Genomic DNA, 24,030 nt, shown 5'->3' on the forward strand with positions numbered 1-24,030 from the left:
CAGGATGGGGAACACGTGTACACCCGTGATGGATGCATGTTGATGTATGGCAAAAGCAATACAATATTGTAAAGTAAAAAATAAAATAAAAGTTAAAAAAAAAAAAAGAATTCAAAATAGCCATTTTAAAAAACTCGGTGTGCTATAGAAAATACAGTAAGATACTTGAACAAAAGCAGGAAAATAAACAATGGACAAAACAAGCAGTTTAATAAAAATGTACAAATCATAAAAAAAAAAAAAACAGAAACTCTGGTGCTGAAGGTTCCAAGGATGAAATGAAATAATTCATTAAAGAGCATCCACCACAGAGTCAAAAAGGTAGAAGAATCCGTGAGACAGATGATATATCAAAGTTATCTTGTCCAGGGAGATTAAATTAAAATCACAATGAGGTACCATCTCATGCTGGTCAGAAAGGCTTCTATCAAAAAGTCTACAAACAATAAATACTGGAGAGTATAGAGAAAAAGGAAGCTTCTTACACTGTTTGTGGGAATGTAAACTAGTACAGCCACTATGGAGAACAGTGTGGAGACTCCTTAAAAAACTGGAAATGGCACTGCCATATGACCCAGCAATCCCACTGCTGGGCATACACACTGAGCAAACCAGAATTGAAAGAGACACATGTACCCCAGGGTTCATCGCAGCACTGTTGATAATAGTCAGGACATGGAAGCAACCTAGATGTCCATCATCAGATGAATGGATAAGAAAGCTGTGGTACATATACACAATGGAGTATTACTCAGCCATTAAAAAGAATACATTTGAATCAGTTCTAATGAGGTGGATGAAACTGGAGCCTATTCTACAGAGTGAAGTAAGCCAGAAAGAAAAACACCAATACAGTATACTAACGCATATATGGAATTTAGGAAGATGGTAACGATGACCCTGTGTACGAAACAGCAAAAGAGACACAGATGTATATAGAACAGTCTATTGGACTCTGTGGGAGAGGGAGAGGGTGGGATAATTTGGGAGAATGGCATTGAAACATGTATATATAGATATATGAAATGAAGTCGCGCAGTACAGAGTTTGATTGCACATACTTGGATTGCTTGGGGCTGGGTCAACTGGGGATTGACCAGGGGGAAGTGGTTAGGGGACGAGGAAGGGAGGAAGGGTTTCAAGATGGGAGCAAGTGTATGTACCTGTGGCAGATTCATGTTGATGTATGGCAAAACCAATACAATATTGTAAAGTTAAAAAAATACAATAAAATAAATATATTTAAAAAATAAATAATAAAAACAAATTAAAATTTTTTTTTAAAATAAAAGAATGAAAAAGAACAAAGAAAGGCTACATGATCTATACTACATTGAAAACAGAACCTATTTGCAAATTATTGAAGTTCAGGAAGAGAAAAGGAGATGAGGCAGAAAATATATTTAAGGAGTAATGTCTGAGAACTTCCCAAATTAAGGATGATATTTGAATATCTAAGTTCAGGAAGCTTACAGGTGACCAAACAAATCAACTTTAAAAAATCCTCTACAACACACATTTATAATAAAGTTGCCAAAATCAAAGAAAATAGAGACGCCTTCAAGCAACATGTAGAAAAAATAAACAAGCCTAACAATACAAAAACCTTGAAATTTACTAAAGAGCCTTCATTTGGATCTTAGCAAATCTCTCAGCAGAAACCTACTAGGCCAGGAGAAAGTGGGATGGTTTATTCCAAGTGTTGAAAGAAAAAACTGCCAAAGAAGAATACTTGAAATATCATTCAGAAAAGAAAGAATATAAAGATTTCACCAGACCAACAAATATTGAGGAAACAGAACACAATTAGACCTTCCTTGAGGAAGGCATGGCAACCCACTCCAGTATTCCTGCCTGGAGAACCCCATGGAGGGAGGAGCCTGGTGGGACCAGGCTGCCCACAGGGTCCCAAAGAGTCAGACACAGCTGACTTAACTGAGCAGGCACACAGACCCTTCCTTACTGAAACACTAAAAGGAATTATTGAAGCTGAAGTAAAAGAATGCTAATTCATTCCATGAAAATACCTAGTACACTGGTAAATTTAAGTGCACATTCACATTCAGAACACTGCAGTACCTTGATATGGAATGGTAAACACAACTATTTAAGAGTTAAAGCACAGGAATATAAAAATTACTATATCTACAATTATTTTTTAATTAAGTACACATTGTAAAAAGAGGTAAATCATGACATCAAAAAGATAAAATGGAGAAGGGTAAAAGGAAGGAGATTTAATATGTGGTTGATGTTCATATATTATCAGCATAAAACACACTGCTCTCTCTGTAAGGTGTTTTATGTAAATCTCATGGTAAACAAAGCAAGAATCCATACTAGATTAAATGCATACTACTATAACAAATATCATGAAATCAAAGAGGCAAGCCATCAGAGGAAAGAAAAAATTAGGAAACTATAAAACATCCTGTGTGAGTGTACTCCAGGAGTTGGTGATAGACAGGGAGGCCTGGCGTGCTGCGATTCATGGGGTCGCAAAGAGTCTGACACGACTGAATGACTGAACTGAACTGAAAATAAAAAATATAATATTAATACATCCTTATCTGTCAATAATTACTCTAAATATAAAGGATTGCATGTTTGCATGCTAAGTCACTACAGTTGTGTCTGACTCTTTGAGACTCAATGGACTGTAGCCCTCCAGGCTCCTCTGTCCATGGGATTTCCCAGGCAAGATTACTGGAGTGGGTTGCCATTTCCTTCTCCACTGTTTTCTTCTATCTCAATGAAATTCTTAAGCAATTACTTTGAATTACTTATCAGACAAATCGTCCATATCTGTTATTTGGGGTCAGTAACTGAAAAACTATTGTGTTTCTCTGTTAACATTTTAGTCCTTTGATGTCTGTGTCCCTTGAAGTCTCAGGTTGCTGTGTTTGCATTTAATGAAGCAGTCACTCCCTCCAGTCTTTACAGACTGACCTGGGGAGGGAAGTACACTGTCACACTGGTAGGGATTTTGAGACTTTTCAGACACTTTTTAAGGAGACACCTGTCCCGTGTACTCAATTACTCCTAGGAGAGAATTCTGAAGCTCATGTGCATCTATCAACGCAGCAAAGACAGTCTCTGTGCCGACAGTTTCCTGGCTGCTTCCCTGGGGCAATGCCAAATGCTCATATTCGTGAGCAGACCGATGGGGACAGGCTGGCTTCTAGATGTACCACAGGCCATCTGCAAAGGTCTAGATGCCACCGTGGGGACTTACACAGGGAGCTGGACCTGGGGAGGGGATGTGGATGAGATGAGAGGCCCAGGGGTGAGCAGAACCACAAGCACGGTGTCTGCAATGGTTTGGGGCTCCCTGGTGGGATCTCCACATGGTCAGTAGGACCCAGGTCAGTAGGCTCCTTGAGGAATTCTAGCTCTGGATGCTGTACTCCTGGCCTCTCCCCATCCCAGCCATGCAGGTGACCCCAGTGTCCTGGATAAGGGGAGAGAGAAGTGCACTGGAAGATGAGGACGCCGCCCTTGCTCACATGCTCTTATTTTCCCCACAGGTAAAATCCTGTGCTGAGGGGTCTATCTTGGCACTAAGCAGGGCCACCTCAGGAGCAAAATGAGGCTACGCCTCTAACCCTCAGTGAGGCGTCCAGTCTTGAATCTTTGTGCCCTAGGAGCATGCTGTCATGTCTCTGCTAGACTCCTGCTGCTGCTAAGTCGCTTCAGTCCTGTCCGACTCTGTGCGACCCTTTAGACGGCAGCCCACAAGGCTCCCCCGTCCCTGGGGTTCTCCAGGCAAAAACACTGGAGTGGGTTGCCATTTCCTTCTTCAATGCATGAAAGTGAAAAGCGAAAGTGAAGTGGCTCAGTCGTGTCCGACTCTTAGTGACCCCATGGACTGCAGCCTACCAGGCTCCTCCGTCCATGGGGTTTTCCAGGCAAGAGTCCTGGAGTGGGGTGCCATTGCCTTCTCCTTGCTAGACTCCTGGACCCCCACAAAGATACCATCATTATCCACAAATGATGGTCAAAGTCTGTGTTTATATCAGGAGAGACGGTGAGATTCCTGCCACCTTTCTGACCTCACTCTGTTATTACAGGTTTCTTCATTGTGGATCTTCTCCTCTTTTCTTGACTAATGTCTATCAATAGGTACATGTATTTGGTTATATACTTATCAAGAAGTCTATAGGTAGACTCATAGACACTTGTAAACAATAAAATTAAATAGGTCCTTTGGCAAAACAAGAATCTGATATAAACTTTTGGAGTTGATAATACAGCTGAGTCTTAGAAAATTATGAATACATGGGATTCCAGCCCAGTTTACTCACTGACACGGATGCATCTGGGAGGAGGAGACCAGCCACTCTCTGTGCAGGTCATTGTGTTCTGATCATTTTGAAGACTGTAGCCTTCATAGCAGTGAACTCTTACAGTTTCACCCTGTAAATATTTTTCTTCACGATGTTGGTTATGTCCATTTTCCAAATAATTGAAAATACATTGTCCTTAGGATCATAAAATTAATATGAAAGAAATACAGCATAAATTTGGGAAAATAGTACATTAAAGATTAACCTTATAGAATTTACATAAGAATGCATTAGTGTTCAAATATAACATGTAACAATAAAAATGGAAGCTAGTACCACATTTGTGGAAAATGAAAAAGATAACATTCCATATTATTTGTCTTTAGTTTTATGACTAAAATATGTATAAATGATGCAGATATTCTTGTAAAGTCCCTGTATCTCTCATACGATTTACATGAAAAGCATCTAGTAAAGGGAAGTTCTATTGGATTTTTTGCTCACAGAACTCATCCCGTGGCCTTACTGTTGTTACATAACACTTAACTGTACTCACTTGTCAACTTTGTCTCTTCACTCTTTCAAAGATTATGCATATAAACTTAAAGAGGTTTACTTACTGAGGCATGGTTCTTCTGGAGACCATCCTTCTGCTGTGCAAGTCAGGTGGTCCCAGGAACGTTGTGAAGGAGGTACAAAATGATGATCACAGCTATAGACAAACTGTTGATTTACACGTGCTGGAAAGTATCCTCTGTATGAATAATATAGCCGTCCATGTTTTATTACTGGATAACTACAAGGTTTCCCTTGGAATAAAAAAAGTAGAAATAATGTTTTACCTCAGTATACAATTTGAATTAATATTTCATCTATGAAATATATCCTTGTTCAATTAATTACACTCATTGCATTACGGTTTCTAGGGAAAAAAAGTTATAGAAAATTCAGATGATTGAAGTATGTAAGGAACTCCTTGCTAATGAAGATCAAATTATGTCTTGTGGGTCATATTATGTAAAATTTGTATGTGGATTCTCTTGGTAGGAAATTATATTAAATGAATTCTCCTTAAGTACAGAAGTCCCAACCTTGGTTGACTAGCATCTTAATCAAGAGATGAAAGTACAGATTGTATCTTGTGGCTCATCTGCTTTCTTTTTCTTTCTTCTCCATTCTCATCAGAAATCAGAATCCTGACATTTATTCTCATACCAAGTCAATGTAGGAATCAAACAGATTTTTTTTACAATTATCATTCATTAGTTTACTTTTCTGTTTATTGGAAATATGTGATATATAGAGAAAACCACAACAATTTTTCATTGATCAAATCACACAGAGTAACATTCTTATTTATCTATCAAACTGGACATTAAGATATCTTTTCCCTTGCTTGTCTAATCAGAGAAATGAACAATGAATAATTCTTAATATTTAAATGGTTAAGATGAAGGGAAACCCTTGTCACTTATGGTCTAATTTTAATTGCAGAATGATGTATTTTTCAGTAATTCTTACAAATATTTTAAATGAGGTATAACATAATTACATTTTATTGTTATTAGCATATATTGAGTAATTTTCATGTATATGCTTGCTATGTGAATTATAAAATTTGGTTCTTTGCATATCTTAACCCATTTCTTTAACAAAGACTTGTCAATTATACCGTCTCATGGCCTAGTCTGCATCTCTCATCACTGATAGATTTCCCCCACTTTTTTGAAGCTTTTCTACATTTTTAAGTTTGAAATGCTTATATAGTTTGATTCCTCTTAAGTAATACTCTAGGTTTCTGTCCACTACTTTTTGGAGATTAGAACATTGTCTCTTCATCCTTGAATTTTACAAATTTCATCATGTATGTTAAGATATGTGTATCTTTCAATAATTCTATGTTGGGCAAGTTTGAGTCTTTGTATTTGCAAGAACCAAGTGAAAAGAACTCAATTAGCTTTGTCATTATGTTGTAGAGGAGAGATTTGAGTTCTGATGATCTGATTTCAGAACTAGTACATTTATCATTTTGATGCATCATAAAATATGAATACAGTAAAATAATCCTCTGACACTCACTTCCAAAAGGTACACAAAGAGGGCATAATTAAAAGTAAGCATCATTACTATCACTGGCCTGAGCTATTTTCCTCCTCTCTTTTATTTGGGCACATGTGAATCTGTCTTTGTCTCTCTAACCAGATCATTTATTGAAGCACATATAATAGTCCACTGTAGTTGGAATGGCATTGACTTTGTCAGGACTCAGAACAGCCTCATTCTTCTCTTACGCTCTATCAACCCAGGTTCAGGTCTCATGAGCAGGCTTGGCTGTCCATCATAATGTTGGCTCAGATTGATCTTAACATTGATGAAAAGTATTCACCAAGTTTTAAAGTGTTTCTAGTCTTTCTGTACCTCTGCAACTTACTCCAAAGATCCAGGCCCAGGATCTTATAATTTTTAAATTTAAGTTTTAAATTTCATGTTATTAGGTCCAACCTCACACATGGGAGTCATTCTGAGGGATGAATCTGTCCTAATATAGGTTCACTATCACCGCTTGTGTATCATTCCAGATGCATCTCCTTTGCAGCATTAAACTAGCTGATGATACACAAGAGGAAAGGAACAGGCCTGAGAACAAAGTCCTGCATCTGATAATCAGCTCATTTAATGAAATTATGAATATTGATAAACTATTTAAACAGTTTCCTCATGTTGTCCACAAGAACTTCACAAGGTCCCTTGTGGGATAACCTTGTTGTGATATAAATAGAATTGGGTTGATCTACCATTTTTAAAGGGCTTCCCTATGGCTCATTGGTGAAGAATCCATCTGCAATGCAGCAGACACAGGAGATGCAGGTTTCATCTGTGGGTCAGAAAGATTCCCCTGGACAAGGAAATGGCAACCCACTGCAGTATTCTTGCCTGGAGAATTCCACAGACTGAGGATCCTGGTAGGCTATAGTCCAAAGGATCACAAAAAGTTGTACATGATTGAGCGACTAAGCACACAGCACCATTTTCATAAATCCATCTTAAACAAGATTAAATATTTTTCCTAAAATTCTTATGCAGATTAAAATCTGTTTCATACTGCTCATACCTTCATTTTAATGGAACTTATGCTTTGAAAATTCATTTTAAATGTATGCTTGGAAATTACCATTAAGGTCACTGAACTGTTTTATATCATTACAGTTTTCTTTCATGGAATAACTGGTTTAAGTATGCTGAAATTTTACAGTGTACTGTTAGAAAGAAGAAGATTGTTTAGAGGCAACTTAGAGGAAGTTGAGGAGTAAAGGAAGCATCCCCAGAAAATACTCTGTTCAGCTGACCTGATGTTTTTCTATATTATACGGTTTTAGGAAAGTCCACAACGCCTTCCACAATCCTCTCTTCAAACAGAACCTAAGTACTCACCACTGAGTGTGCAGGACTTAGTGTCCATTTCTAAAGAATACACATGACTGACACACACTGTGTGACCAAGTCATACCTGGTGTGGAGGCTTCCTCCTCCCTCTCTGGGGTCACTGCCCCTGAGGAAAGGTAGTTGTCTCTCAAGTGATCTGCAGAGACGCCCAGCTGGTCAGGTACCGAGGCCTCCCCACAAAGCCAGGACAGTGAGCCAACTTGGAAGCAAAGCCTCCAGCCCAGCTGAGCCTCCAGGTGACAGTGGCCCAGGTCAATATCCTGACTGCCACCCATGCACAGTGATTCAGAACCAGACAGTGAAGGCCCTTCTTCATTCCTGACCCACGGGAGCTCTAAGAATATGGAGGGGTGTTGTCCTAAGCCAAAACGTTTTCTGGGAAACGTGTTAATTTTACTATGTATCCAATACAATGGCTTCCCAGTGAGCCCAAGTGGGAAAGAAGCCGCCTGCCAATGCAGGAGACATAGTACATGCAGGTTTCAATCCCTGAGTTGAGAAGAACACCTGGAAGAAGGCACTCCAGCATTCTTGCCTGGAAAATCCCACGGACAGCGAAGCCTGGTGGGCTACAGTCCATAGGGTGGCAAAGAGTCAGACATGACTGAGCAATTTAGCATGCATTCACGCAGGCATCTAAAACAATAGGTGCTATGTGATGTTATTTTTACTTAATGGCTTAGATCCAGTATTACAATTATTTTGCATGCTAATTCACTTCAGTCATGTCTCGTTCTTTGTGATCACTTGTGGACTATATCCTGCCAAGCTTCTCTGCCCATGGGATTCTCCAGCCAAGAACAGTGGAGTAGGTTGTTAGAGATTTATATATTCAAAAACACAGCCATATTTTATCTTTGAGTGGCAAAAATGTAAAGAGTTTTTAGTTTACAAAAATGTTTTTATTCCTTATTAGAATTGCCTACTTCAAGAAGCAAATAATGCCTCTAAAAGCCCCAAATTACCATACACAGTAGGGCGGATACTTGGATTTGCCCTACTGCGTAGGGCATGGTGCCCCACTGTTGTGTGTTTACGAGAAATAAATTTCACAATTAAGAAGAAGGTCAAGATATGAATGGAACATACAGGCACATCTCGGAACAGGTACCCAGCCATCTCTGGTACACGTTGCATCAGTTCCACGGATCTCAGGAAAAAAACCCTTTTTACACTCATAAGTGATTTTATCTTGACCTCTGTATTTGCTTAATTCAGGTCTGTACACACCGTTTGGAATACGAGGAGGATCACATGTTATTTCTGAAAAGACAAAAGGTATGTTCACAGTATAGAAATCACATCCATTAAAATAATCAATTATATAAAAATACAAAAGTGGATGTTATTAATTTGTTCTTCGTACAGCACAAAAGTCAGTAAAATGAGCACAGCCTCATACCCCTCCTGCTGTATCACTTACATTTCCCTTCATTGTGTTTCTCATCTGATGTATCTGTACCCTCAGTACTCTTGAACTCTCTTTCTCCACAGTCAACACACTCTTCATGATATTCCACATCTGGCAAAGAATTCATGATGTATCACTTCAGCTATTCTTTCCACTTTCTGCAAGTTTCTCGGCTTCTGTATTTCTCACAAGTACTGCTGGAAAATATTCTCCTCCCTCCAGACACTTGTTGCAATAGCACACCCTGTCCTTTTGAAGTAGACTTAAATACAGGGATTGCATAGGGCAATGAAATGAATGTGGAAGTAATGTTTTCCTTTAGGGAGGGAGGGAGTTGAAAAAGTCATTGAATTTTCATGTTCTCTTTCCCACAGCTACAGTGATTAAAGAAGAACATGGAAGGTCATATCTCCATTCCCTGATTCTGACAATTAAAATAAGGAGGAGGGTCCCTCCCGATCTATGTTTTCCGGGAAATTTGTTAATTAAGACTATATATCTAATACAATGGGCTTCCCAGTTGGCACAAGTGGTAAGGAATCTACCTGCCAAGGCAAGAGACATAGCAGATGCAGGTTCCAATGAAGGCTGGAAGTGAGCATACATAGAAAATAAACTTTAGTTTTTTAAGTCACTAAGATTTTGGAATACATTATTTTTATTGTAATAAAATAACCTAATCCAGGTTTCAAAACTCCTCTTTCACATAAAGACTCAGGTAAAAGGTGTCTATCGTAAATACTGAGCTCCACCATTGTAGGGAAGAAGAGGACATCAGTCAGTTCAGTCCCTCAGTTGTGCCCAACTCTTTGCAACCCCATGAACTGCAGCACACCAGGCCTTCCTGTTCATCACCAACTCCCAGAGTTCACTCAAACTCACATCCATCGAGTCAGGGATGCCATCCAAGCATCTCATCCTCTGTTGTCCCCTATTCCTCCTTCCCCCAATCCCTCCCAGCATCACAGTCTTTTCCAATGAGTCAACTCTTCCCATGAGGTGGCCAAAGTACTGGAGTTTCAGCTTTAGCATCATTCCTTCCAAAGAACACCCAGGACTGATCCCCTTCAGAATGGACTGGTTGGATCTCCTTGCAGTCCAAGGGACTCTCAAGAGTCTTATCCAACACCACAGTTCAAAAGCATCAATTCTTCGGCGCTCAGCTTTCTTCACAGTACAACTCTCACATCCATACATGACTACTAGAAAACCATAGCCTTGACTAGATGAACTTTTGTTGGTAAAGTAATGTCACTGCTTTTGCATATGCTATCTAGATTGGTCATAACTTTCCTTCCAAGGAGTAAGTGTCTTCTAATTTCATGGCTGCAATCACCATCTGCAGTGATTTTGGAGCCCCAAAAAATAAAGTTAGCCACTGTTTCCCCATCTATTTGCCATGAAGTGCTGGGACCAGAAGCCATGGTCTTCGTTTTCTGAATGTTGAGCTTTAAGTCTACTTTTTCACGCTCCTCTTTCACTTTCATCAAGAGGCTTTTTAGTTCCTCTTCACTTTCTGCCATAAGGGTGGTGTCATCTGCATATCTGGGGTTATTGATAATTCTCCTGGCAATCTTGATTCCAGCTTGTGTTTCTTCCAGCCCAGCGTTTCTCATGATGTACTCTGCATATAAGTTAAATAAGCAGGGTGACAATATACTGCCTTGACGTACTCCTTTTCCTATTTGGAACCAGTCTACTGTTCCATGTCCAGACCTGCATAGGTTTCTCAAGAGGCAGGTCAGGTGGTCTGGTATTTCCATCTCTTTCAGAATTTTCCACAGTTTATTGTGATCCACACAGTCAAAGGCTTTGGCATAGTCAATAAAGCAGAAATAGATGTTTTTCTGGAACTCTCTTGCTTTTTCCATGATCCAGCAGAGGTTGGCAATTTGATCTCTGGTTCCTCTGCCTTTTCTAAAACCAGCTTGAACATCTGGAAGTTCACAGTTCACATATTGCTGAAGCCTGGCTTTGAGAATTTTGAGCCTTACTTTACTAGCATGTGAGATGAGTGCAATTGTGTGGTAGTTTGAGCATTCTTTGGCATTGCCTTTCTTTGGGATTAGAATGAAAACTGATCTTTTCCAGTCCTGTGGCCACTGCTGAGTTTTCCATATTTGCTGGCATAGTGAGTGCAGCACTTTCACAGCATCATCTTTCAGGATTTAAAATAGCTCAACTGGAATTCCTTCACCTCCACTAGCTTTGTTTGTAGTGATGCTTTCTAAGGCCCACTTGACTTCACATTCCAGGGTGTCTGGCTCTAGGTGAGTGATCACACCATCATGATTATCTTGGTCGTGAAGATCTTTTTTGTATAGTTTTTCTGTGTGTTCTTGCCACCTCTTCTTTCCACTTCTTTTAGGTCCATACCACTTCTGTCCTTTATCAAGGCCATTTTGCCTGAAATGTTCCCTTGGTATCTCTAATTTTCTTGAAGAGATCGCCAGTCTTTCCCATTCTGTTGTTTTCCTCTATTTCTTTGCATTGATCACTGAGGAAGGCTTTCTTATCTCTCCTTGCTCTTCTTTGGAACTCTGCATTCAGATGCTTTATCTTTCCTTTTCTCCTTTGCTTTTCGCTTCTCTTCTTTTCACGGTTATTTCTAAGGCCTCCCCAAACAGCCATTTTGCTTTTTTGAATTTCTTTTCCATGGGGATGGTCCTGATCCCTGTCTCCTGTACAATGTCACGAAACTCAGTCCATAGTTCATCAGGCACTCTATCAGATCTAGTCCCTTAAATCTATTTCTCACTTCCACTGTATAATCATAAGGGATTTGATTTCAGTCATACCTTAATGGTCTAGTGGTTTTCCCTACTTTCTTCAATTTAAGTCTGAATTTGGCAATAAGGAGTTCATGATCTGAGCCACAGTCAGCCCCGGTCTTGTTTTTGCTGACTGTATAGAGCTTCTTCATCTTTGGCTGCAAAGAATATAATCAATCTGATTTCAGTGTTGACCATCTGGTGATGTCCATGTGTAGAGTCTTCTCTTGTGTTGTTGGAAGAGGGTGTTAGCTATGACCAGTGCGTTCTCTTGGCAAAACTCTATTAGCCTTTGCCCTGAAGTAGCCATAAACAATACATGTAAGGAATGGGCATGTCTCTATTCCAGTAAGTCTTAGTTTACAAAAAGGAACAGGCTGGATTTGACCTGGCACTGTGGCGTGAACCAGACATGGGACAACAAACTGGTTCAAATTTGAGAAAGGAGTTCATCAAGGCTATATATTGTCACCGTGCTTATTTAACTTCTATACAGAGCACATCATGTGAAATGCTGGACTGGATGAATCACAAGCTGGCATCAAGATTGCCAGGAGAAATATCAACAACCTCAGATATGCAGACGATAGCACCCTAATGGCAGAACGCAAAGAGGAACTAAAGAGCCTCTTGATGAAAGTGAAAGAGGAGAGTAAAAAAGCTGGCTTAAAATTCAACATTCAAAAAACTGAGATCATGCCAATCGGTCCCATCATTTCATGGCAAATAGAGGAGAAAAACTGGAAGCAGTGGCAGAATTTATAGTCTTAGGCTCCAAAATCACTGCAGATGGTGACTGCAGCCATGAAATTAAAAGACGCTTACTCCTTCAAAGAACAGTTATGACAAACCTAGGCAGCATATTAAAAATCAGAGACATTACTTTGCCAACAGAGGTCTGTCTAGTCAATGCTATGGTTTTTCCTGTAGTCATATACGGATGAGAGAGTTGGACCATAAAGAAAGCTGAGCACCAAATAACTGATGCTTTCAAACTGTGGTGCTGGAGAAGACTCTTGAGAGACTCTTGAGTAGCAAGGAGATCAAACCAGTCAATCCTAAAGGAAATCAACCCAAATTCCACCCTGAATATTCATTGGAAGGACTGAAGCTGAAGCTGAAGCTCCAATGCTTTGGCCATCTGATGCAAAGAGCTGACTCACTAGAAAAGACTCTGATGCTGAGAAAGATTGAAGGTGGGGGGAGAAGGGAACAACAGAGGATGAGATGGTTGAATGGCATCACTAACTCAATAGACATGTCAGAGCAAACTCTGGGAGATAGTGAAGGACAGGGAAACCTGGCATGCTGCCGTTTATGGGGTTGCAAACAGTCAGACACAACTTCATGACTGCACAACAACTGTGTGTACACAACAATAGTGTGCTACCCCTTGACATAGTCCTTTCTGATTTATAAAGTTCTACTCAGTCATTTATATCAACTTTGCTAGTAGACAACAAGGATCAATTTGCAATAATCTTTTTTTTTTTAAGTCATGCTTTCTAGGTGGCTCAGTGGTAAAGAATCCAATGGAGGAGACAGAGGTTCAGTCCCTAGGTCAGGAAGATCCCCTGGAGAAGGGAGTGACAATCCATGCCAGTATTGTTTCCTGGGAAATCCCAAGGACAGAGGAGCCTGGCGGGCTACAGTCCATAGGATCTCAAAGGAGTCAGACATGACTTCAACTAAACAACAATAAATAAACATCAATACTCCCTTTTCAGAAAAAATAAACTGCTTAATGGTAAGGAGTATTTGAGTTAAAGCAACTGGTAAAATATACAGCAAAAGATATAAAAGAAATGTAACATTACCTATACAAGTAGGAGCTGGAGTCCATCCAGATTTAGTGCATATTGTATCTCCTCTCTGACCATATTCAAAACCGGCTGCACATCTGTATTGAACTCGTTCATTTGCCTTATAAGTTGCCTTTGGAAGTACAGCTTGTCCATTTAAAATGACTGGTGTTTTGCAGAAAATTTCTAAACAAAAGGGATTAAATTCCAAAATGTCCATTATATGTCAAAGTACTGTGTCCCAGACATAAGTTATATAAAGATAAAACTTTTGTTTCCATTTCATTAAGTAAGTTAGGCCACCAAACAAAGTCCTGTTTTGACCTGAATGCTTGATGAATAATTTATCAGTTGTTTTTAACATTCATTTTGGAAGAAAGTTAAAATTCTCCTTTAAATCTTGTTGCTGATTTATTTAGTTGGGGGATAAATTAGTCTTCTTGAAATAAATAATGTCTAGTAACTTCATCAGCTATATATATAAAACTGAATACCGAAGTAGTTTCATTGTGATTTATGTAAAACAGCCTATTCATATATATCCTGGTTTTCCATATATTTTGCTTTATTTTAGATTAATGTTATATAAAGAAGATGCTTGTTGTAACTTAAGCATTTTATATATTATAGTATTTTGAATGAATCTGAACATCAATTTCTAGAGCTGTGGGAAATTACATCAAAAGGATGTTTACCCATTTGGTATTACTAAATATTTATGTTGCCTCCTGTCCTTCATTTGTAGAAAGCTAGAAAACATCATGTACTTAATGCCTTTCTTTTTTTTTCAACTTTTTCTAGGCTTGGTTTTTATTTTTATTTTTCCTAATTTTTATTGGTGTTTATTTGCTTTACAGTGCTGTGTTAGTTTCTACTGTACAGCACAGTTAATGAACTATATGTATACACATATCCCTTCTTTTTGGATTTCCTTTCCGTTTGTGTCTCCACAGAGCACTGAGTTCCCTGCGCTATACAGTAGGTTCTCATTCATTTTCTATTTTATACATAGTATCAATAACATCTCTATATATGTCAATCCCAGGCTTACAATTCATCCCACTCCCCCTTCCCCCTTGGTATCCATACGTTTGTTCTCTACATCTGTGTCTCTGTTTCACCTTTGTAAATAAGATCATCTCTACCAATTTTTTCAGATTCTACATATATGTGTTAATACACAATAGTTGATTTTCTTTCTGACTTACTTCACTCCATATGACAGTGCATAGGCCTCTTCTACATATATCATTTTTTTTTCCTAATTTTATTTTATTTTTAAACTTTACATAATTGTATTAGTTTTGCCAAATATCAAAATGAATCCGCCACAGGTATACATGTGTTCCCCATCCCGAACCCTCCTCCCTCCTCCCTCCCCATACCATCCCTCTGGGCCGTCCCAGTGCACCAGCCCCAAGCATCCAGCATCGTGCATCGAACCTGGAAAAAGCTTTTTATAAAAATTTTCAAACATAAAAGTAGCAAAAATATGTGATCTCAATTCCAAATCATTTAACCTTGCTTTAAAAAAATAATAATTAGCAATACATAATGAACTTTTCTCATATCATTCAATATTCTTATACCAAATAATGTTTCCAGTTGTACTGCTGAGGCACTTAATTAGTGTTCTGCTGCTGCCAAGGCGCTTCAGCGGTGTCCGACTCTGTGCAACCCCATAGACGGCAGCCCACCAGACTCTGCCCTCCCTGGGATTCTCCAGGCAAGAACACTGGAGTGGGTTGCCATTTCCTTCTCCAAATAAGTGTTCTAACACTTGCATATATTGGGAAAGTAAAAATCAATATATTCAAGAAGAATATATGTGTTTTTTGAGGGAAAACATTCTCATGGAAATAATTTACATAGAAATAACTACAGAATTTTTTTTTAATATGAAGCTGTATCACAGATATTACATTCAACTTGCATGAACTCATGTAGTTTTGCTATGTAATTAAAATACCATATTTTTTTAAAAGTAGGTCAAATTTGATACATAATTTCAGTGAATGACTTGTAAAAATTATATATTTTTTGTTATTGATAATAGAGTAATTATTAACAAAATACTTTATCAAAGACATTAATTTAAATCATGGTATTGCATTTCCAAAAAGCAACTGACCAGCTCTTGTGATTGCCATCCCTTCAAGTTTCTGTCAAAAACAAACAAACGAACAAAAGGTGGCCATTATCTTTCACAATGCCCTCTCAAACAATTTCCCCTGGGATTCCAGCAACAGGAACCAGTTTTCCAGATTCTATTCTCCCTTCATCTCAATCTTTTCTTTCCTGTTTGCAACTTAATGATATTTTTCCTGTCACTTCAGTATTCCACTTAAAATGCTTCATTGATTCCCAAACTAGTCTGCATAAAAGCCTAATCCTTCAGCATGGTGTGTGCCACCCCTCAGAACCTTGGACTGCTCATATTCACTCTATCACTGACTTCCTCTCTGCCTGCATCCTACGTTAAGGCCCCTGAGAAAAATGGGAACAAGGGGCTTCATGCTCAAAGAGGCCTCAAAGCCACTGCCCCTTCCTCTCCATCTGACTGGTTTGCTTTTCCCTGCCTCAATCCATCTAAAGATTCTCATTCTTCCTTTAAGACATGTTTTGCATCAGTCATTTCTGATAGATTTCACTAACCACAGAAACGTATGCAAAAAATAAACCCCACCCATGATCCTCTAGAGCTTCCCTGTTGGCTCAGTTGGTAAAGAACCTGCCTGCAATGCAGGAGACCCAAGTTGGATCCTGGGTCAGAAAGATTCCCTGGAGAACAGAATGTCAACCCACTCCAGTATTCTTGCCTGGAAATCCCATGGACAGAGGAGCCTACTGGCTACAGTCCATGCGGTTGCAAGAGTCAGACACAACTCAGCAACTAAATCACAAGTCCCACCACATGATCTCTAGAGCATATGTAACTGCTACACTGCATATAAATATGTTCATCTTTATTAACTCGAAATAGTTTTGTAAAAAGGACTTTCTAGGAAGAGGAACACTTCTCTTTGCGTCTCACTGTAGGACAGACTAAACTAAGAAAATGTAAATAATGTGGGGATATTAGATAATGTTAAAAAATATATGGTAGAAATTTCTCCCAAACAAGTATTGGTAAAAAAAAAAAAAGTATGGTAATTTTAAATAAATTGGACATAATACATTATTACAAAAGCAAATATCATCACGAGGTTCTCAAGGGAACATTTCACACAAAGATAGGCACAATAAAAGAGAAAAACAGGAAGGACCTAACAGAAGCAGAAGAGATTAAGAAGAGGTGGCAAGAATACACAGAAGAATTGTACAAAAAAGATCTCAATGACCCAGATAACCACAATTGTGTGGTAACTCACCTATAGTCAGAAATCCTGGAATGTGAAGTCAAGTGGGCCTTAGGAAGCCTTGCTACAAACAAAACTAGTGGAGGTGATGGAATTCCAGCTGACCTATTTCAAATCCTGAAAGATAATGCTGTTGAAGTGCTGCACTCAATATGCCAGCAACTTGGAAAACTCAGGAGTGGCACAAGACCAGAAAAGTTCAGCTTTCATTCTAATCCCAAAGAAGGGCAATGCCAAAGAATGTTCAAGCTACCACACAATTGCACTCATTCACATGCAAACAAGGTAATACTCAAAATCCTTCAAGCTAAGTTTCAATAATATTGAACCAAGAACCCCTAGATGTACAGCTAGATTTAGAAAAAGCAGAGAAGCCAGAGATCAAATCACCAACATCTGCTGGATCATAGAAAAAGAAAGGGAACTCCAGAAAAAACATCTATTTCTGCTTCATTGACTATTCTAAAGCCTTCGACTGTGTGGATCACAACAAACTGTGGAAAATTCTTCAAAAGTTGGGAACGCCTGACCATCTTACCTGCCTCCTGGGAAACCAGTATGCAGGACAAGAAGCAATAGTTAGAACTGGACATGGAACAACTGACTGGTTCAAAATTGAGAAAGGAGTATGTCAAGGCTGTATACTCTCACCCTGCTAATTTAACTTACATGCTGAGTACATTATGCAAACTGCTGGGCTGGATGAAACATAAGCTAGAATCAAGATTGCTGGGAGAAATATCAACAACCTCAGATACATAGATGATATCACTATAATGGCAGAAAGCAAAGAGGAACTAAAGAACCTCTTGAGGAAAGTGAGAGAGGAGAGTGAAAAAGCTGGCTTAAAACTCAGCATTCAAATAATGAAGATCATGGCATATAGTCCCATCATTTCATGGCAAATAGATGGGGGAAAGGTGGAAACTGTCAGATTTCATTTTCTTGGGCTCCAAAATCACTGCAGAGGGTGACTGCAGCCATGAAATTAAAAGGCTCTTGCTACTTGGAAGAAAAGCTATGACAAACCTAGGCAATGTATTAAAAAGCAGAATCATCACTTTGCCAAAAAAAAGGTCTGTAATGCCAAAATTATGATGTTTTCCACTAGTCATGAATGGATGTGAGAGTTGGACAACAAAAGCCTGAGTGCCAAAGAACTGATGCTTTCAAACTGTGGTGCTAGAAGACTCTTGACAGTCCCTTGGACTGCAAGGAAATCAAACCAGTCAATCCTAAAGGAAATCAGTCCTGAATATTCATTGGAAGGACTGATGCCAATGCTGATGCTCCAATACTTTGGCCACCTGATGCAAAGAGCCAACTCATTGGGACAAACCTCTGATGCTGGGGAAAATTTAGGGCAGGAAGAAAACGGGGCAACAGAGGATGAGATGATTGGATGGCATCACTGACTCAATGATCATGTGTTTGAGCAAACTCTGGGACATAGTGAAGGACAGGGAAGCCTGGTGCATTGCAATTCATGGGGTTGCAAAGAGTTGGACACTACTGAGCAACTGAACAACAACAAAATCATCATATTGGTCATGAGGCCAAGGTCAGCAGTATTATGACTGAAGAAATGCTGGCTTACAGTACTATAGAACTTCTTTTTAAAGACAAAAATTTATTTAGTGGATTCAATTCAGATCAGCAATATTTATACTAAACTTCCAGTGCAAGTATAAAACAGGGCCACTTTTAGAAGTGTTATTCAAAGACAGAATGTCATCATGATACATCAGTAGAGATAAACTTTGAATGTTTAGTTTTTCAAATATAAAATGACCTTTTAGAGTTTTAATATTAAAACTTGTAGCAGAAATGCTTAAAATTTTACTTTAGTCATGAGTCAACTACACTTTAATTATGGTTATGAGAATGGACTTTAGTGTCATATAACCTAGGTTTGAGGGAAGGCAATGGCACCCCACTCCAGTACTCTTGCCTGGAGAATCCCAAGGACGGGGGAGCCTGGTGGGCTGCCATCCATTGGGTCGCACAGAGTCAGACACAACTGAAGCAACTTAGCAGCAGCAGCAGCAGCTACCTAGGTTTGAATCTTACCTCTACCATATACAGCATGATCATTTTGGACATGCAATTTAATTTCTTTGCACCATGATTTCCTCAATTATGAAACAGAGATGAACACAGTACATAAATCACATGGTCATTTGGAAGGTTAAATAGATGACACTTGTAAACAGTTTAGATCACCTACTGTAAAGTAGTAAGTGCTGAATAATTAGTATTTTTCAAATCCTATAGGATGCACAGTGTTTTGAAAGGTATATTTTCATGAAAAAACAAACTAAACTCATGCAATTAATCAAATCAACAGTAAGTGAGTAAGTTTATCTTACCTACACATTTTGGTGTTTCTGCACTCCAAACACCACCTGCTGAGCAATGTATTTGTTTGGGTCCATCCAGCATGTAGCCTGAATTACACTCAAACTGTACCACTTGTCCATAGGTATATTCTTGGTCTGGTTCCAGGGCATCACTGAAAATTTTCCCATTCTCTGGTTCTGTCACTGGTAAACACTTAACAACTGAAAAAAAAAACATAACTTCCTCTAATGAAATTGGAAAACTTTAAAAACTTATCATGAAAAAATGAGTATATATAAATTTGACATGTATATATAACCAACAGCAAGATTACTTTTTTAAAGATGTGTTTATTTGCTAAAACTGTTAGCCAGAAATAAATTCTACTAAGTGAAAACAAAGAAAAACACTAATAGTAGTAAGCTTATCTCTGATTCTTTCCTGAGGGAGTAAGCAAAAAACACTATTACCTTGAGTTTTGTAATGAAAGTGTATATATTTTCACTTTCATTTTTAATGAAAGTGTATATATTTTCCATGAACAGTATGGGAAAGCAAAAAGACAGGATACTGAAAGATGAATTCCCCCAGTCAGTAGGTACCCAATATGGTACTGGAGATCAGTGGAGAAATAACTCCAGAAAGAATGAAGGGATGGAGCCAAAGCAAAAACAGCACCCAGCTGTGGATGTGACTGGTGATAGTAACAAGGTCTGATGCTATAAAGAGCAATATTGCATAGGAACCTGGAATGTCAGGTCCATGAATCAAGGAAAACTGGAAGTGGTCAAATAGGAGATGCCAAGAGTCAACGTCGACATTCTAGGAATCAGCCAACTAAAATGGATGGGAATGGGTGAATTTAACTCAGATGACTATTATATTTATTACTGTGGGCAGGAAACCCTTAGAAAAAATGGAATAGCAAACATAGTCAACAAAAGGGTCTGAAATGCAGTACTTGGATGCAATCTCAAAAACAACAGAATGATCTCTGTTCATTTCCAAGGCAAACCATTCAATATCACAGTAATCAAAGTCTATGCCCCAATCAGTAATGCTGAAGAAGCTGAAGTTAAATGGTTCTATGAAGACCTACAAGACCTTCTAGAACAAACACCCCAAAAAGATGGCCTTTTCATTATAGGACTGGAACGCAAAAGTAGGAAGTCAAGAAACAACTGGAGTAGCAGGCAAATTTGGCCTTGGACACAGAATGAAGCAGGGAAAAGGCCAATAGTGTTTTGCCAAGAGAATACACTGGTCATGTTTGCACACCCTCTTCCAACAACACAAGAGAAGACTCTACACATGGACATCACCAGATGGCCAGCACTGAAATCAGATTGATTATATTATTTGCAGCCAAAGATGGAGAAGCTCTATGCAGTCAGCAAAAACAAGAACGGGATTGACTGTGGCTAAGATCATGAACAGCTTATTGCCAAATGCAGACTTAAACTGAAGAAAGTAAGGAAAACCACTAGACCATTCAGGTATGACCTAAATCAAATGCCTTATGATTATACAGTGGAAGTGAGAATAGATTTAAGGATTAGATCTGATAGACACATAGTGCCTAATGAACTATGGATGGAGGTTCATGACATTGTATAGGAGACAGGGATCAGGACCATTCCCAAGAAAAAGAAATGCAAAAAAGCAAAATGGCTGTCTGAGGCGGCCTTACAAATAGCTTTGAAAAGAAGAGAAGCCAAAAGCAAAGGAGAAAAGGAAAAATATACCCATTTAAATGCAGAGTTTCAAAGAACAGCAAGGAGAGATAAGAAAGCCTTCTTCAGTGACCAGTGCAAAGAAATAGAGGAAAATAATAGAATGGAAAGACTAGAGATCTTTTAAAGAAAATTAGAGATACCAAGGGAACATTTCATGCAAAGATGGGCTCAATAAAGTACAGAAATGGTATGGACCTAACAGAAGGAGAAGATATTAAGAAGAGGTGGCAAGAATACACAGAAGAGCTGTACAAAAAAGATCTTCATGACCCAGAATCACAATGGTATGATCACTCACCTAGAGCCAACATCCTGGAATGGGAAGTCAAGTGGGCCTTAGGAAGCATCACTATGAAGAAAGATAGTAGAGGTGCTGGAATTCCAGTTGAGCTATTTCAAATCCTAAAAGATGATGCTGTGAAAGTGCTGCACTGAATATGCCAGCAAATTTGGAAAATTCACAGTGGCCACAGGACTGGAAAAGGTTACTTTTTATTCCAATCCCAAAGAAAGGCAATGCCAAAGAATGCTCAAACTACCACACAATTGCACTCATCTCACATGCTAGCAAAGTAATGTTCAAAATTCTCCAAGTCAGTCTTCAGCAATACGTGAACTGTGAACTTCCAAATGTTCAAGCTGGTTTTAGAAAAGGCAGAGGAACCAGAGATCAAATTGCCAACATCCGCTGGATCATCGAAAAAGCAAGAGAGCTCCGGAAAAACATCTATTTCTGCTTTATTGACTATGCCATAGTCTTTGACTGTGTGAATCACAACAAACTGTGGAAAATTCTTCAACAGATGGGAATACCAGACCACCTGACCTGCCTCTTGAGAAATCCATATGTAGGTCAGGAAGCAACAGTTAGAACTGGACATGGAACAACAGACTGGTTCCAAATAGGGAAAGGAGTACGACAAGGTTGTATATTGTCACCCTTTTTATTTAACTTACATGCAGAGTACATCATGAGAAACCTTGGGCTGGATGAAGCAAAAACTGGAATCAAGATTGCTGGGAGAAACATCAATAACCTCAGATATACAGATGACACCACCATTATGGCAGACAGTGAAGAAGAACTGAAAAGCCTCTGGATGAAAATGAAAGAGGAGAGTGAAAAAGTTCGCTTAAAGCTCAACATTCAGAAAACTAAGATCATGGCATCCAGTCCCATCACTTCATGGGAAATAGATGGGGAAACAGTGGCTGACTTTTTGGGGGGCTTCGAAATCACTGCAGATGGTGACTGCAGCCATGAAATTAAAAGATGCTTACACCTTGGAAGTAAAGTTACGACCAACCTAGATAGCATATTAAAAAGCAGAGACATTACTTTGCTGACAAAGATCCATCTAGTCAAGGCTATGGTTTTTCCAGTGGTCCTGTATGGATGTGAGAGTTGGAGTGTGAAGAAAGCTGAGCACCGAAGAACTGATGCTTTTGAACTGTGGTGTTGGAGAAGACTCTTGAGAGTCCCTTGGACTAAAAGGAGATTCAACCAGTCCATCCTAAAGGAGATCAGTCCTGGGTGTTCACTGAAAGGACTGATGTTGAAGCTGAAACTCCAGTACTTTGGCCACCTGATGCGAAGAGCTGACTCATTTGAAAAGACCCTGATGCTGAGAAAGATTGAGGGCAGGAGGAGAAGGGGATGACAGAGGATGAGACGGTTGGATGGCATCACTGACTCAATGGAGATGAGTTTGAGTAAACTCCAGGAGCTGGTGATGGACAGGGAGGCCTGACGTGCTGCAGTCCATGGGGTTGCAGAGTCAGACACAACTGAGCGGCTGAACTGAATTGAACTGATACATTTCAGTTCATTCATTTCATTCATATTTCTTACATAATTGAGAAATATAAAGTTGGAGATAAATAAAAAATTTCCGTTTAAGTCTCACAATAATACAAAGCTGTATTCCTAAAAGGTGTAAAAGCAAACTTTCTGAATATATGCACTTCAATAAATAAATAGTCTTTAATTTTTCTTCTTCTATATCAAAATAACTAGAGCACTTTTTTTATTTTCCTTATTATTTTCCAGTATCCCTTAGGTTTAAGATAGTCAACCTTTATTTTAGAATAGAATCTCCCAGGATGCTTGTTAAATGGAAACTCTGTGGCTAGCTCCCTGCCCTATCACCCAAGGAACACTGATTCAGTCGATCTTTATGATCCAAAAATTTCAGTTTTTAAGAAGCACTCCAGATTATTCCAATATGGATGTTCCCTAGAACATTTATCCCCTTCCTCTCATTTCTGTTGATGAACGATCTCCCACTCTTTTTCAGAAAACGGGAATTTTGAGTGATCACTGTTTTTCTTTCCTTCTTCCTCTGCCTCTGTCTTTTTCTCTCTTTCCTCCCTTCCACTCTCTCTGTCTTGCATTTACCTCTTCTTTTTCCTCTCTACTTACTCATCACCATTCAACTAGGAAAAGCTATTTTCATGATGACAACAGATTATTCTTTCTATTTTATATTGGAGTACAGTCAATTAACAATGTTGTGATAGTTTCAGGTGGACAGCAAAGGGACTCTTATTTTCATGATGACTACAGACTGTAATCAGTGGTTTAAAATCGGTGAACAGGATGTGCAAATTTTCCATTCTGTTTGCTTTATGGATCAGTAAGAAAGGGCACAGCTCTTCCTTAGTTTCTGGCTCTTTTCAGTAAACTAAAACCATAGGAAAACTCCCTGTGTCAGGCAGAAGGAAGGAGACGTTTAAACTATGTTCTCCAGTTAAGCTTTTAACTGAGATCCTTGCATTGGGGTGGTTATTTGGCTGTGTACTCCTTCATTAATAAAGCTGAAACTCTCATCTTCATTTTAATGTGATATGTGTGTTATTCCCAGTGGTTAGAATCCAAAAG

The 24,030-nt window shown here is 38.9% G+C and overlaps 1 protein-coding gene across 2 annotated transcripts in view; it reads right to left on the bottom strand.

Moving 5' to 3' along the window:
- CFH (complement factor H) overlaps positions 1-24,030 on the bottom strand; it is a 133,598-nt gene that overhangs the window by 89,656 nt on the left and 19,912 nt on the right. The window contains exons 5-9 of one of the 2 annotated variants that reach the window (XM_024975973.2): positions 19,443-19,634; positions 13,730-13,900; positions 8,820-8,993; positions 4,907-5,095; positions 4,305-4,481 (exon numbers count right to left, since the gene is read on the bottom strand). In XM_024975973.2, coding sequence (XP_024831741.1) covers positions 4,305-4,481; positions 4,907-5,095; positions 8,820-8,993; positions 13,730-13,900; positions 19,443-19,634 — 903 coding nt within the window. 2 annotated transcript variants of the gene reach the window in all.

Source organism: Bos taurus, chromosome 16 (assembly GCF_002263795.3).
Source record: "Bos taurus isolate L1 Dominette 01449 registration number 42190680 breed Hereford chromosome 16, ARS-UCD2.0, whole genome shotgun sequence".
NCBI classification, from domain to species: Eukaryota; Metazoa; Chordata; class Mammalia; order Artiodactyla; family Bovidae; genus Bos; species Bos taurus.